This window comes from Durotheca rogersii, assembly GCF_024521655.1.
Source record: "Durotheca rogersii strain YMJ 92031201 chromosome Unknown GGS23scaffold_9, whole genome shotgun sequence".
Classification (NCBI taxonomy): domain Eukaryota; kingdom Fungi; phylum Ascomycota; class Sordariomycetes; order Xylariales; family Xylariaceae; genus Durotheca; species Durotheca rogersii.
Genome location: NW_026251240.1, coordinates 1013435 through 1027337, shown reverse-complemented (window position 1 = coordinate 1027337; position 13903 = coordinate 1013435). Strand labels below are relative to the sequence as shown.

The 13903-nt window shown below is 58.0% G+C and overlaps 3 protein-coding genes across 3 annotated transcripts; 1 reads left to right on the top strand and 2 right to left on the bottom strand.

The window, feature by feature from the left end:
* The first annotated feature begins 10 nt into the window (after window positions 1–10).
* GGS23DRAFT_567384 (uncharacterized protein) lies at window positions 11–5660 on the top strand. The gene has a single exon (XM_051516333.1). It carries the CDS (start codon window positions 431–433, stop codon window positions 5351–5353), a length of 4923 nt encoding a protein of 1640 aa, XP_051372220.1. The 5' UTR covers window positions 11–430; the 3' UTR covers window positions 5354–5660.
* Window positions 5661–6015: 355 nt separating this feature from the next.
* GGS23DRAFT_567382 (PCI-domain-containing protein) lies at window positions 6016–8557 on the bottom strand. The gene is made up of 3 exons (XM_051516332.1): window positions 7959–8557; window positions 7811–7893; window positions 6016–7722 (listed from the first exon to the last, which is right to left on the bottom strand). The coding sequence occupies exons 1-3, from the start codon at window positions 8135–8137 to the stop codon at window positions 6716–6718; spliced, it is 1269 nt and encodes a 422-aa protein (XP_051372219.1). The 5' UTR covers window positions 8138–8557; the 3' UTR covers window positions 6016–6715.
* Window positions 8558–8697: 140 nt separating this feature from the next.
* Window positions 8698–11458, bottom strand: GGS23DRAFT_567381 (kinase-like domain-containing protein). Its single transcript, XM_051516331.1, has one exon. The coding sequence runs from the start codon at window positions 10954–10956 to the stop codon at window positions 9130–9132; it is 1827 nt and encodes a 608-aa protein (XP_051372218.1). The 5' UTR covers window positions 10957–11458; the 3' UTR covers window positions 8698–9129.
* Window positions 11459–13903: the final 2445 nt, after the last annotated feature.

The following is a 13903-nucleotide window of genomic DNA, read 5'->3' as shown; positions in this document are numbered from 1 at the left end:
ATGCAACGGTCAAGCCACGTAGGGACAGCATGAGGCTGTGAGAATTATGGACCTCACTCATTTATGAGTATGCCCACTTTGATCTCTCTGGTGGTCCAAGCTTCTTAACTGCCCCCTCTTGCTGATTACTACATTATGTACCTAAGTATCGATTCTGCGGGTACTGAGATGATGGATTTGTTTATTATTTATCGGGTTCTGGAGTCGAGCGGTAACGCCCTTGCATGCACCTGTCCATCCACCCAATCGCAGCCGGCACATACGACCGAACGCAACATCACCCAAATCTCAATGCGCTGCCGACCGCACGCCTATCTCCTGGCCCTCTGGTAGATGTGGGAGCTTATACCGGCAACACTGGAGCCGTCGCTTCTCGCCGTCGCTGGTATTATGGACATTCACTCGCTCGCGACGTCACCATAGGTTAGCCATGTCTGACGGCTCGTCTCCCGATCCGCTGGGCGACGAACCCCCGAGCTCTGCGCGTCCCCATACGCTACGCACCGCGAGGAATACCTACCCGATCGAGGATCCCTCGACAATCTCCATCTCGCGACATAGCATCACGCCGAGGAGGACCTCTCCGATCAAAAGGTCGCCTAGAAAGCGTATCTTCGAACTCGATGTCGGCAATGATCTCTCGCCGCGTAAGCTCCTCGTTACCGTCGAGGCCGAAGAGGCTCTGAAGCGGGGACTCAACCGGGCCCTCAACCGCAGGCTCTTCCAGTCATCCTCTCCTATACGAGGCGACCACCGCAGAGAGGCTGCCACGACCACAACCGTGCCGTTGAATGACGAACTAGTAGATGGCGAGACACCGCGACCGCGGGGCCGACCGCGCCGCATAAGCAACGGTACTCCCATGCCGAGAGGCAAGAAGAGGGCTGGAACACCTTTGCAAAAGCCTGCTCGAGCAACGCGCCCACGAAGCGACCCGGAATCCGAAGCTGGCTTATTAGGCGATGAGTCAATCACGGCGGACGCGGGAGTTACACCCAAACCGAGGCCGAAGCCTCGAAGGACACCTAAGAATGCATCTTCCAAGACACAAGCTGTGCCATCGTCGCAGCCGTCGACCAACGAGCCGAAGAGAAAGCGCGGCCGCCCGCGGAAGACACCAGTCTCGGAAGAGATCTCTACACCTGCAGATACGGATAACAAATCTAGGAGTCGTGCGGCTAACACAATCCAAGGAAACTTAAGGCAGCTGCCATCTTCCGCCCCAGTACCGACGTCGGATGTTATAGACGACGCCGATGCTCAGCAAGAGATGCTTGACGACTACGAGGAAACCCCTATGGCTTCTACGAGACCGAGAGGCAGGGCACCTATATCGGCGAACACATCCGACTCACATGACCCGGATCTCAAGCGACGAGAACTAGGATCGCCTCACCTGGAAGAGCGCACAGACGATATCGAGGACGATGTGAGCGATAACTACCCAGCGATGGAGCCCCGTAGCGACTCGGAATCCAACCTAGAGGATATAGACGATATCCCCCGCAGCGGACAGGACACTCTTGCACACGCCTCTGACTTCAGCATGATAGCTGTAGAATCTCTTCCCTCCTTTCAAGCGTCGTTCCAAGCGAACACGAACGGTATTCCTTCAGACCCCCCGGAGATGGGCGAAGAAACAAACATGATAATCAACCAAACTCTCGAATCCTGGCGAAAAAGCACTCAATCGGAAGATGCCCACCCATCGCCGGCACGGCCGAGAGCGGATATCCCGATGGCAGGCGACAACGAGGCCAGCATGTCAAATGGCTCGCTAGGAGAAGTCAGTAAGGGCCAGCAAGGAAGACAAAAGCCTCTTCCGCTCAACCGGCAAATTTTCGCTGTCAAAGTGCCCCATATGGATGACTCCTTCTCCAGCATTCCGGATAGTATTCTCGAAGCAGCAACCCCCGGACGGTTGCCCACGAAGCCGGCCTCCGTTGCCCCGGCACATGGAAGCCCGGGTGTGTACGATGATTCATTTTCTAAGATATCCGAAGCCCTTCTCGCAGCTGCTACCCCAAAGCCAGCAACTCGTACGGCCGATCCAGCGGAGGAGGTAGATGTCCCCGCTTCTCAGGGTCAAAGCAGTTCGGTTAATAGGAGCGTGGGATCCAATTTCGGGTCGAGCAGACTGCCCACCCCAGCAGATACGTCGTCTTCGAATGCCGGCTCTAAGAGGGGACAAAGTGATAGTGTAGATACGCTGGCGGAGGCTGAAGCCGAAGCTGGCCCTTCTTCTAACGCAGGCATTCGATCTTCGCCACCCGTTATAAACCGGCCACGCGCGATGAACCCAGTGCCTTCACAATTAAGCCAAGAGGCGAACAATACGCCAGGGTTACAGCAGTCTTCTCCTCAACTACCTCCTTCTAGCAGAGCGCCCTCAGAGCCGCCCAAGTCCTTGGAACCCCCCTTGGGTCACAGACCATCCCTATCGCCTATTGTACGGGTCGGACGAACTCTCCAGAATGTAATGTCAGACAGATCCTCCCCCGAGGGCCGCGAAAGCAGCCTTGGCAGTCCTTTCAGAGGGTCTACCGGTAATGATCATATTGGACAGTCGTCAACGGCAGGCTTGCTAGCCCGACCCAACCCTAACATCACTGCCCAGTCTAGTGCCCGATTTCCGTTTAACTTAAACTCAACTCTCGCTCAACAAGCACCACCCAGCTTCTCTCAAGGCGGCCGACTGCCTCATGGCATGGTCATCGGCAGCTTCGAGGATCCGTTTGGTCCGGATCGGCCGGATTACTCAGAGACCGAGGCATTGAAGAAATCTGCATATGGCACCAACAACGACCGGTCTCAGCGTGATCACTCTGCTGCCGCCCCGTCGGTAACCAGTTCAACTAGAGCGCTTCCAAGTGAAGATGATCAGAGTTGGGTCGCAGATAGCGAAAACCGTCAACAAGGACCAAACCAGCAGCCAGACTTACGACCCGTAGGTCCGCAAAACTCCAGAGATTTTGCCTCCCGGTTCTTTAATGAGAGCCAAGGAGCGGCTATGGATACAGACACCCTCGAACCTAGGGGGATGGTCGAGAAACGGCTAGAAGGGGACGAAGATAACGGCGCAGTTCGAGAATACGAAGCGGAAGAAGATGATATATGGGATTTTGAGGCATCGCGTCCAAGTCCCGAGAAACCGGAGCCGGCAAAAGCTACACCCCAGCCGGATGGCTTGTCCGCCCGGCGAAGTAAGATCCCAAGCCCCTGGAGGAGGACCAGCAGGCGACTAATCTACCAAGACAAAATTGCGAGTCCTTCTCAAATAGAGATTGAGGAGAGCGCACAGAGCGAGGTGGAGGACGTGGCAGCAGAGCTTCCCAGACGACGGTCCTTGAATTCCCAACCTAGGGCGAAGGAAAGGAAACCCGAGACACCGAAGGTCACCCAAAGCCTACCCCATCCGCTTAAACCACGAGTCGAACTACGAGATGAACCGCAAGCTATACCACAAGAGAAGCCGCGAGATGAACCGGAAGACCATCCACAAGGTGAACTAGACGACCAACCGCAACACGAACCAGACGACCCATACGACCACCCGCAAGATGACCCCTACTACGAGTCGCATGATGAGCTGGAAGGCGAACTACATGTTGATTCTGGCACTAAAGCAAGGGCAGAGCCGCAGCAGCAAATTACGAGTCCAGAGATAGAAGCGCGGGGAAGGGCAACAGTGCCGGTAGACGCCTCCGAGTATTCGATATTGGCCCAGAGAACCGACGATGCCCCAACTACCCAGCAGAAGCCTCCGCCCACCAAGTCTCGCCTTTTCGGCGGATTCGATATCATGAGCTTCTTCTCATCACCGGCAGCGTTGCCCCAGAAGAACCCTCGGCCCGAGCCAGCGGATACAACCCGCAGGGCAGAGAGGGCTCCTCAACCTGCGCTTGGAAGACTGCCGCCGCCTAGGGAACCACAGCGATCACTATGGTCCACAGGGCTTTTCTCCTCGATTCCGCAGAAGGAATTTCAACCAAGTCTGGATCGACGGGTTGATCTGCCCTCACCTGCTGGCGCCTTGCCTTCGGACAACACAGTTCCCGATACCTACGAAGCGCCTTCTCCCTCGCCCCCCCCCTCACCGTCACCAGCACCATCACACTCGCCTGAGCCTGAATCTCCAGTGTCACCCCAGTCCTCGACTCCCGAGTCGCAAATGTATCCGCCCATCGCGCAGAAGCGGAATTTTACACCGCGCCCTGGTCAATCTGGCTCGTCGCTATTCCAAACGGGCCCGCCGTCCGCCAACAGGAGTGAAGCAGATGATAGCTCTCTTCAAGTACCAAGCGATGATATGGAATCTTCCCGCATGACGGATGACACAGACTACGAGCGCCTCCCGCCGAGGGAAAAGCCTTCGCGGTGGGATAGGACGCTCTCACCTTCCAAGTCGTGTTTCCGTTCCCCGATGAAGCCTACAACGCCGGGCCGGGTCGTCGCTTTCACGGGTGCCTCCCTTCCTCCCCCGGTCCAGGCCCAAATGCAGGCGGCAAGGCAACAAAATGGCAGCGCGGGCGGCGAGGTTAACACCTTCTTCCAGGGCCCGATCCTGCAACCGGGCGTCCCTAGAGCAAGGGAGAAAGTGTCAACGGCTTTTCCAGCCACCGCTTCCTCTGCGTCCTTCCGCGATGCTCCAACCGCTTACGACAATGACCACCATAACGTCCTCACCGCTACTAGCGATGCCACCGTTGACCCCCCCCAAACCACAGAGCCAAACGTCCATATTGACGACAGAAATCATGACCCCGCAGTAGAGACGTCACACCCTTCCGTTACTACGACTACTACTAGCGCTACCTCTATCGCAGCCCCCGCCACTGTCAATCTAAATCCGGGTTCCGCCGCCGAGGAGGAGCCGTTACCGCCACCACCACAGTGGACGCGCGCCCACTGGGCGCGTCTAGATGCTCTATTGCAGCTGCGGCAGGCGGACCCGTTGCGGTTCCAGCGACAGTGCGGGCTGCCGTCGCGGGCGGCGCGGTGGGCGGTCGACACAGCCCTGCTAGGCAAGGAGGTAGCGGCCCGGGGTGCGCGCATGGTTCTCGCGCCGTGGCATCTCGAGGTGGTGCACGCGTTCCGGGTGGCGGAGGAGAAGCGGGGAGACGGCGACGGCTGTCCTTGGGAAGCGCGGGACCTCGCTAAGCGCGTGTTCGCGCTGATCATCGGGGAGGAGAGGCGGCGGGCGGCGGGCGGTGTCAACGGCGTGGACGGGGCCAGAAGAGACGGGTGGGGAAAGAGGGATAACGGGGTAGCTAGGGAGAGAACGAGGGCGAGGAGGCAGGAGAGGGCGAGAGCGGGCGAGAGGGAATCTGAGGCGCAGGGGGAGGCGGTTTGAAGAAGAAGAAGAAGAGGGGGAAGAGGGGAAAGCTGGAATGGCGACAGATAGAGCTTGGCTAGTCTGCTTTTGCTGCGGAGAGATGCGGATACCCAAACACACACACACACACACACAACCTAACCTAACTACCCGCTCGAGGATACACACACAATCAAACGCACGCACCGCATATCCGCCGACGGACGCGGGATTTCGAAGAAGAGAGCTCGCATTGGCTGCTGCTTCGGCGAGAACACGCCGCGCACACATGTAACACAGATGTATATGCATACTGTATATAGACGGACGGGCAGGCCGGAAGGGATGGCGGGAGGGAAGGGGGGGGTGCAATACGACGTTCTTCTTGCTCCCATATCCCGCCGCGAGTCGCGTGCCTGAGTATCGGGAGCGGCCGGACGAGCGAGTAGCAGCCGTGTCAGTTGGCGAGTTGAGCTGGTTGGCCCCGGCGGCGAGCGAATGCTGTCGCCAGACCGTCTGCTACCTGCTACCACGGTAGCACTTGCTCCCACCACTCCTCGCATGTAAACGTCCGCACGCGCACGCGGTCCCTTTTTCCCCTCCCCCCCCTTACCCCCGCCGACTCGCTCCCGCCGACTCGCTCCCCCCTCCCCCCTCCCCCCTCCCCCCCCAACGTCCCGGGCCCGAAGCAGGCGCCGTGACGCCAGCAGGCCGGCCACCCGGGCGGGGAGGGCACAGAACTAGCTAGGAGGAGGCCCTTGGTTTCCTGCGCTCGGCTGACCACTTAGCTATGGACACACACACACCGCGTATATGTATATACAAGACTACACACACCATCGCTACGTCTCGAGGATGGAATACGCGAATTAGCTCCCGCGAGTTGACCGTCTCGGGCGTTATAGGCTACGGAAGTCAGACAGAGAGAGGGGGTGGTCGAGGTATAGATGGAGGTATGCAGGCTGGAGAAGGAGGGGACGCTAACATGCATACGCCGGCACACACGCAGCACGCTCTCGGAACGGACCTGACAAGACCCCTCTGATCGATCTCTCCCTCTTTTCATTTCTCCATTGCCATCGGGAGGGTGTTTCTTTTTTGTTTCTCGGCCCGCGTTCCGCTACCTAGCAGCAGTAATATTACAACAGTCGGTCGCAGTAGGATGTTCCGCTCCCGGCCCCTTCCCTTTTCCGTACCTGTGTCTACGTGCGTTTCCCGCTTCCTCCTTCTCCCCATCGCCGCCCCCGGATTTCTTCTGTCCGGCCCCTGCGCACGCGTGTGATACCAGTGGTAGGTAGCAGCGGCAGTAGTAATCGTAGCCATAGCGGTGCAAACCCCCGTAGGCAGACGACGTCGCCACACCGCCCGGCCCGTTCCAGAACCCCACTTCTCCCGTTGCTTCTATTCTAGCATCGAAGCCTGGTTCGTGTAGAGGACGTCGACGACGTTGCTCAGCTTCTCGATGGTCTGGAGGGCGGCGTCGTACGATTCGTCGCGCTCGGTCTCGTCAAAGATGATGAGGCACCCGGCGCCCTGGTCGAGGACGCCGATGATGACCTTATCGAGGATCATCTGCGAGAGCTTGCGCTCGACCTGCTGCTTGTCGAGACCGACCATGCGCGCGATGTGGTCGATCTCGACCCGGCTGAACGGCTCAATCACCTTGATCAGGTTCTGCTCCAGCATCGCGTCGTACAGCCGCCGCAGGTGGTTGCGGATGAAGGGGTCGCTGCCGAGCTCGTACCGGTACGTCGCGAGGGCGCGCTCGTACTCCTCGAGCGAACGGTTCGAGTGCGCGCGCGCAATCGCCTTCATCGCCTCGAGGTTCTGGCCCGCGTACTTCTGCGCCTGCTTCGACGCCATCAGGTTGTTCACGTCGTCGACGAGGTTCAGCATAATCTTGCACAGCAGCATGTACTGTAGCGCCGCGGTGGCCTTGGCGGGCTCATCCTGGGTGTGGTAGCCGTCGAGGGCCTCGATGAAGTACGAGTAGGCGGTGTTGAAGTCCTGGTCCATGGTGTGCAGCATGCCCGACTGCATGTCGAGGTTCGCCTGCAGTAGAGGGGGAGTATACACGGAAGCAGCGCTCGTTCTTGCGCTGGTGAGAGCGGCGCGGGCTTTTGAGTTGTTTCCGAGAGCGTGGTATACCCTAGACTCCAGCAGCTGGACCTCTACCAGAACCAACTTGTCGTCGAGACGCTTGAGCTCCCGGAGGAGGCCGTTGATGAGCGTCAAGGCATCGTAGTACGACTGCTTAGCCATGTACAAGGTGACGAGCCTGGTCTCGAGGTTCTGGCGCAAGAAGCTCCGCCTCTCGGAGGTAGCCCATTCTATACATGACTTGGTGACGGCGATCTGAATATCGGTCGTGTTGGGGATGGCGTCGAAGAGATCGAGGAGTTGGCGGACTATGCAAGACGAGGAATTAGCAGGCAGAACGTCATACCATGGCAGTAGCCGATATTCTAACGCAGCTATACAGAGGCGTGGACGTACCCAGTTTGGCCGTCTTTGCCTTCGCAAAGCTCGAGAGTATTGTCCGGCTGGTGGTCACTAGGTTGACCAGTTCCTTAGGGTTCCTAGTACAGCCGTCAGCGACGATGGAGGTGGGATGGCAAACGAGGGGGGGGCAACGCAAGCTCACTTCTCATCCCGATACAGCTCCCCTAAGCTGATGAGGGCCGTCTCGTACTCTTTGATGGCGGCGTCTGACGTGACCGACGGCGGCTGAGATATGATGTCCTTGTAGATAGCTTCCGCTTTTCGCGGGTTCGTGCTGGCGAGCGATTGCGCCTCCTTCGCAGACGGCTTCGTCGCAGCCATATTGGACAGGCGTGGGTGTTTGCTGCGGTCGAGGCTGCTACGGAGACGTATATAGGAATCGCGGCCGATATCAGGCGGGAGCCGAACGGGTGCGAGTCGAGAGACGTCTGGAATTCGAACGCCAGCGGGGAAGAGGAAGTCCTAAGCAACGCTTGCTGTGCTAGGCGGATATCAATAATCCTGGCGGTAAGTGAGAAGCGCACGCAGACCCGAGGCGGAAGCGGTGGTGCTGGCGGCAATGCTGGCGCTGGTGGTGGGAGTGGGAGTTGCTGATAGTGAGCTCAGCTTTACGGCTGCCAACGACAGGTGGAAATTGAAGGTATGTTAGGGTACGTACATACGTACTTGCGTACTTTTTGGCGGCAGCTGCCCTCAGCAACTTCGAGAGCCCTTTGCCAGGTTCGAGTTAGGGAATTTATGGGGACCCGCCTTATGAGTACTGACGCAACTCGCCGAGTGCCTGGAACGGAGCAGTGGATAATTCCGCTCCGGCACTGGGAAAATTATGTCATCAGAGTATATTGGCACAACGGAGGCACTTAAGGTAGGTACCTAACAGGTACAGGGTAAGGCGGGTATCTTCGCGTGAGGTCATCGCCATTCCGATATACGAAAACAACCAAACTACCTAACCCAACCTAACCTACAACCAAATCCTTGGCATCAATCATATTTACATGCTCGACACGGCCGAGCCAGCTGTACGCACACTAGATCAGATGAAATAGGTATACCTGTCCCCTGCTATCCGCCGCCCGCCTGGACTCCGCTGGACCAAACTAGTCAAGGAGGGCGAGAGAGGACAGGTCCTTAGATAAAAACGCCGCCGCCGAGTTCTTTTTCCCCGTGTGGAGAGGCCATTCTCACAACTCCCAATGGACCCTATAATTGTTTTCACCCATAGACTAATCGACACCCTCCCATCATTCTGAGTTACCTGCGGCTCGCCTGTGTTGCCACGTCCCCTGGGTGCGACCCTATGCCCTTCCTCTCTACGTCGAGTCGGCGCCGGCGATGCTGCTCGCGCTGCCTTCGCACATGTAAGACTGCCAGCTTTGCGCCTTGCCCGTCCGCGTGTTTTGCGCGGGACGGAAGCCGGAGCCATTGCTACTACCGCTGCTGCTGCCCTCGCCGGGAACAACGCCTCTCTCCCAGGCGGAGCTGCTGCTCGGCGGCCGGCGCGAGGCTGGCCGGTACGAGCCCTGCCGGGACGACCCGCTATATCTCCTTATCGCCGTTGCCGCCGTCATTGTCGCCGTCGTCCCGATAGTAAAGTCGTCGCTTCCTCTGCTGATATTCAAGCCGCCCATCCCGAAGTCCCACCCGCCGTACTGGTGGACGCAGTGAGGCTCTGTGATCTGGCAGTTCTCCGTCAGGATCCTGTACGTGAACTGCTCCACCTCTCGCGCGGTCGGCCTCTCGTGTGGCGCCATCGACAGCATCCGCGCCACTACTTGCAGCATCGGCTCGGCGCCCCGGAACACCAGGTCCTCCTTTTTTGATGCGTCCTTTGCCAGCCCCGCCATCCAGGACTCGACTTGCCCGAGGTTCTTGTGGAACGATGAATCCAACACCGCCCCACCCCGCCCCGCCTGCTTGTGTTTTGCGGCTCGGTGAGAAGCGAAGGCCCGTGTCTGGCGTTTCATGAGAAGGCTTAGTATCTCGAGCATCACGCAGCCCAGCGAGAAGATGTCGGCAGCCTGGGCGTTAAGGGAGGGAGTATGCGGGTGAAACGTCGACCCCGAGTGGTTGCCGTCCGAACTCCCCCGAGTTCCGGAAAAGGTAGAGTTATTCGATGAGGTTGATGGCGAAGAGGCGACAAGGGTACTCCTTCGGTGCGGTGCGGAATGGGTAGGTGAAGGGCGGTACCACTGTTCAGGGGCAGCGTAGTCGTAAGATTCCTTGTCGAATGTGGGCTTCTCCGAGGTGTTCCCTATTGCTTCCATGCTTAAGCGACCGGTGTCCGCAAAGAAGATGTGGTTATCAGTGTTGAAAAGTATTGTCGACGGTTTAATGTTACCGTGAGATAAACCGCGGCTATGAAGGTAGCAAAGCGTGTCGACGAGGCAGTGGATCCAGTTCATCAGCATATTACGCCGGTCTTGCTTTGCCAACGACTTCACCGATCCCGGCATTGTTACTAGGAGCGACTTGAGGCTGAAGTCGCTAGGCAGCGTGAAGAGGACATAGCCCTGGCCGCGATGAGTATACGACGCAAAGTAAGACACGAGGTGGCCATTTTCGATATTCCTCGTCTGGCTAATTTCCCGGGCGAACTCCTCCTCTGTGAGGGCGCCGGGCCCGGTCCTGATTGGGATACGGCGCCGAGCCAGGATCTCACCCGGCCGATTTGGCAACTCGACCCTGTCCACGACGCTGTTGAGGCTCAATCCGGCGCGCTTGTCCACGACGTCGATGGGCGGGACTTGAGGGTCCTCGTAGACTACGTGGTCGCCCTTCTCCACGAATTTCAGCAGGTAGAGAAACTGGCGAGCGTAGAATTTTTTCTCGACCTTGTCGTCCTTGGTGGCCGTGAGATCGAGCCGCTCGATTTGGTCGAGCGGGATGGGCAAGTCGTCGTCATCCCAGCTGTCGTCGACGAGGCCAAAAACCTGGTCGGGCACACCCAAGTCCAGCAAGATGAGGAAGATGCGCTTGGCCTTCTCGTCGATCCACTCCCAATACGTTCCGTCAGTCAGCCCGTCGCCAAAGGCTAGTGGGCGGTCGAGCCGCTCGATCTCCTCGGGTAGGAGGTGCGAACAGACAAACTGTCGAGTGACAGTGGCCTGGATTCGGCAAGAATCCCACCACACGACCATGATGAACGCAGCAAGGGTAGCATCAGGCACATTACACCCGATATCCACCCAGGCCAGGTCAATCCAGTCGCACAGCTTCAAGCTCCTACCACATGGGCAGGTCTAGGGGGGAGGGTGGGGAAAGGGGGATGGCTCTTATGACGATAGCGACGAGGTATAAGGTTGGCAAAGCCAGCAGAATCTGGGCCTGAGGCGGTTTATACGATGCACCTGCGAATTTGGGGGCGACTCCCGACCGATTAGGCATTTTGTCGGTGTGACATACGTCGGTCAGCACAGGGCGAACATTGCCCAGAGGCAACATTCCTCGGATAGGAATTCGAAGCGCATGTGTTATCCGACAGCTCACTACCACGACCTCACATGGTATACACAGGCAGTCGAGCAGGCAGAGGCGAGGCAGGGAGGTAAGCTAGGTAAGGTAGGTAAGGCAGGCAAGGTAGGTAGAGAAGCAGGTATGGTAGATAGGTAGGTAGGTAAAAGCAAGGTTTGGGATAGGGGGGACGGGGGTGGTTGCAGACTGGCTGACGGCGTACTTGGCGAAAAGTCGATGCTGGGGGGGAGGGGGGCCGTCTAGGGCGAATATCAGATGGCCTTCGACTGCATGATTGGACGACTGAGACAATACTAGATAAGAGAACATCATCTCGGATGTCTGGATCGACCCCTGGAGTTGATAGATAGGCGGCCCCCCTTCCTCCTTTTCTTTGCCCCTCCTCTCGTTCTCTCGCACTCTCCCTCTTCACGAATCCGCGCCACCCATGCGGGATCCGGTCTTGCGGCTCTCGATGGATGCTGGTCACTTACATACGCATATATCGACGCGCGCCTCCGCCGCCTGTTCATATCGCGCAGAGTTACTCGGCAATCGTGCCGCATGAGGCGGCGCCCGCTCTGGCGAACAACCAGCATGCCTGCCACGCTTCAGCTCGCCAACCCGCAGGCCTCCGATGCGAGGCTGGCTTGCTCCTGTAGGGAGGACATAGTTCTGCGGGTGGAAGAAGCCGTGACCCAGCCCTAGATGTGGCCAGGTTGGCATCTGCAGGCGATGATCTTCAGGAGAGAGGGCGAATGAAGGAGGCAAATACAAAAATAATATTAATAGTAAATGGTAACCGCTTTCTCGCTATCTCTCCCCATCCCCACCACCCCGCGGGCTCTAGTTTAGCATGGACCTCGATAGCACTTGGCAGGCCCTGGGGGCCGTGTGCCCACGCATGTACGCACGCAGTTGGGTGAAGGGGGGAGGACGGTAGCAAGGAGGGCGGCTCAGAGCCGAACGGCCCGGAGTACGTGCAACGCCTTGATCCGGGGTTGCGAGGTGTGAGGGGATGCCCCACGGACCTCTCAACTGGATATCGACACCTGGGGGTCTTATCCACGCCGGTTGGAGAAGACATCACATCTAACACATCTTGGGGTTTTTTTGGGCGATAGGCGATCATCTGCACGATTGCGGCGAAGCGGAAGCTGATAACGACAGTGCGAAGCGCTTCGCTGGCGGAGCATCCGGGCTACGGGGCCCCCCGGATCGCGGAAGTTGGGGTGGAGGAGGCCGCAGACGAAGAAAGAGGGCGGGAATTGGTACAGTAATATTCTTCATCGGGTCTGCCCTTATCGTCGACGCGCCAGACGAAAGATCTCCCGGGTGGGGCCCTATCGGCGCACGCCTGTGTAGGCGTAGGGGTGTAGGTCCGGGAGCGAGGACGCGGTGGTGATGGTCGTGAGGCCACGGTAAAAGAGCGGTAGGCGTTCCGCTTCCAGGATGCCCAGGGCAAAATATACACAACTACTTGGAGACCCCGTCTTCATACGTGCGATGCATACATATACAATGCATGGATACCCTCGCGCACGTTCAGTCCGAGCCCCCGCCCCCTCAAGAGGCGAGTGTGATGGCTTCTGTGTTTGGCCACCGACAACTGTGTATGCCATCGTACGTGCATTAAGAATCTCCTTCCTCGCCGGGACGTCTTTCGAGCGGAAATGTCTATGTATAGACACACGTATACACAGAACGCTATCTAGGTACCTAGGACCCCCCAATTCTGGACTCCAGCTCTTGTCCCAAGAAGGGGGGAGGGAGGGGGGAAGAGGGACATGTTGCTGCGAGGCAGTACATAGGGGCGTCGATATGCACGCCACGATGTATCAGCGGATAAATGAATTGCTGCGGTTGCATCGATAGACAGGAGCGCGTGCTATCTCGCAGTGTACGCCTCGTCATATGGACCATACACCACAGGTAGCAGCACCCAACGCTGTCCTAGGCTGGCTTGACCGCATCCCAGCCTCTTCCTGTGGAGATGCGATCGATAGGTGGTGCTCTTCTGGTAAGGAACACTCATGCTGTACCACAACCAGATATTGGACATGCAACGCTTATCTCTCGTACGAGTCGTACATGTTCGCGGGCAGGCTACACGACAGTGTCTACAGGCTCTCGTGGGCCCGTTTGGGCTTACGCTCTCAGGTGGAGCGCGCGCGCGCTCACGCTTCAAATGAGAGAGGTTAGCTAGTCTAGGGGCGGCTACACGTGTAGCTAAGATAGAGAGAGAGAGAGAGAGAGAGAGAGAGAGAGTAGATGCGCGTGTGAATACAGCATGGGTATTTGTGCGAGAGAAGATGTCCGGTATTGCTTCGCCCGAAGCGGCACGGCGAGTATGATACCAATATCCCTCAACATGTCTCTACTCGTCCAAGGGACTTTGATCTCGTGCTCTTCAGATCTGGTCGCCCCATTCGACACGGCGTTAGCCGCATCCCGTTGTCTAATACACGCGCCGCAGCCTCCTTGTTCTTCGGTCCCACTTAGCGTAGTGCAGTTTGTGGTTGCAAATGAGACGGCCTATACTAAATCGCGTCTCGCACCCAAAGTCGGCGCAAATTTGGCTAGGGGGCCGGCAGGATCTCCTTCGGAGTGGGTTGAATCGATGGCATCCCAAGA

Coding starts and splice junctions, on each gene's coding strand:
- GGS23DRAFT_567384 (XM_051516333.1), top strand. CDS start 431: ATGTCTGACGGCTCGTCTCCCGATCCGCTGGGCGACGAACCCCCGAGC.
- GGS23DRAFT_567382 (XM_051516332.1), bottom strand. CDS start 8,137: ATGGCTGCGACGAAGCCGTCTGCGAAGGAGGCGCAATCGCTCGCCAGC. Junction 7,894..7,958: donor GAGCTGTATCGGGATGAGAA/GTGAGCTTGCGT, acceptor CGGCTGTACTAG/GAACCCTAAGGAACTGGTCA. Junction 7,723..7,810: donor GGCAAAGACGGCCAAACTGG/GTACGTCCACGC, acceptor CGTCTTGCATAG/TCCGCCAACTCCTCGATCTC.
- GGS23DRAFT_567381 (XM_051516331.1), bottom strand. CDS start 10,956: ATGGTCGTGTGGTGGGATTCTTGCCGAATCCAGGCCACTGTCACTCGA.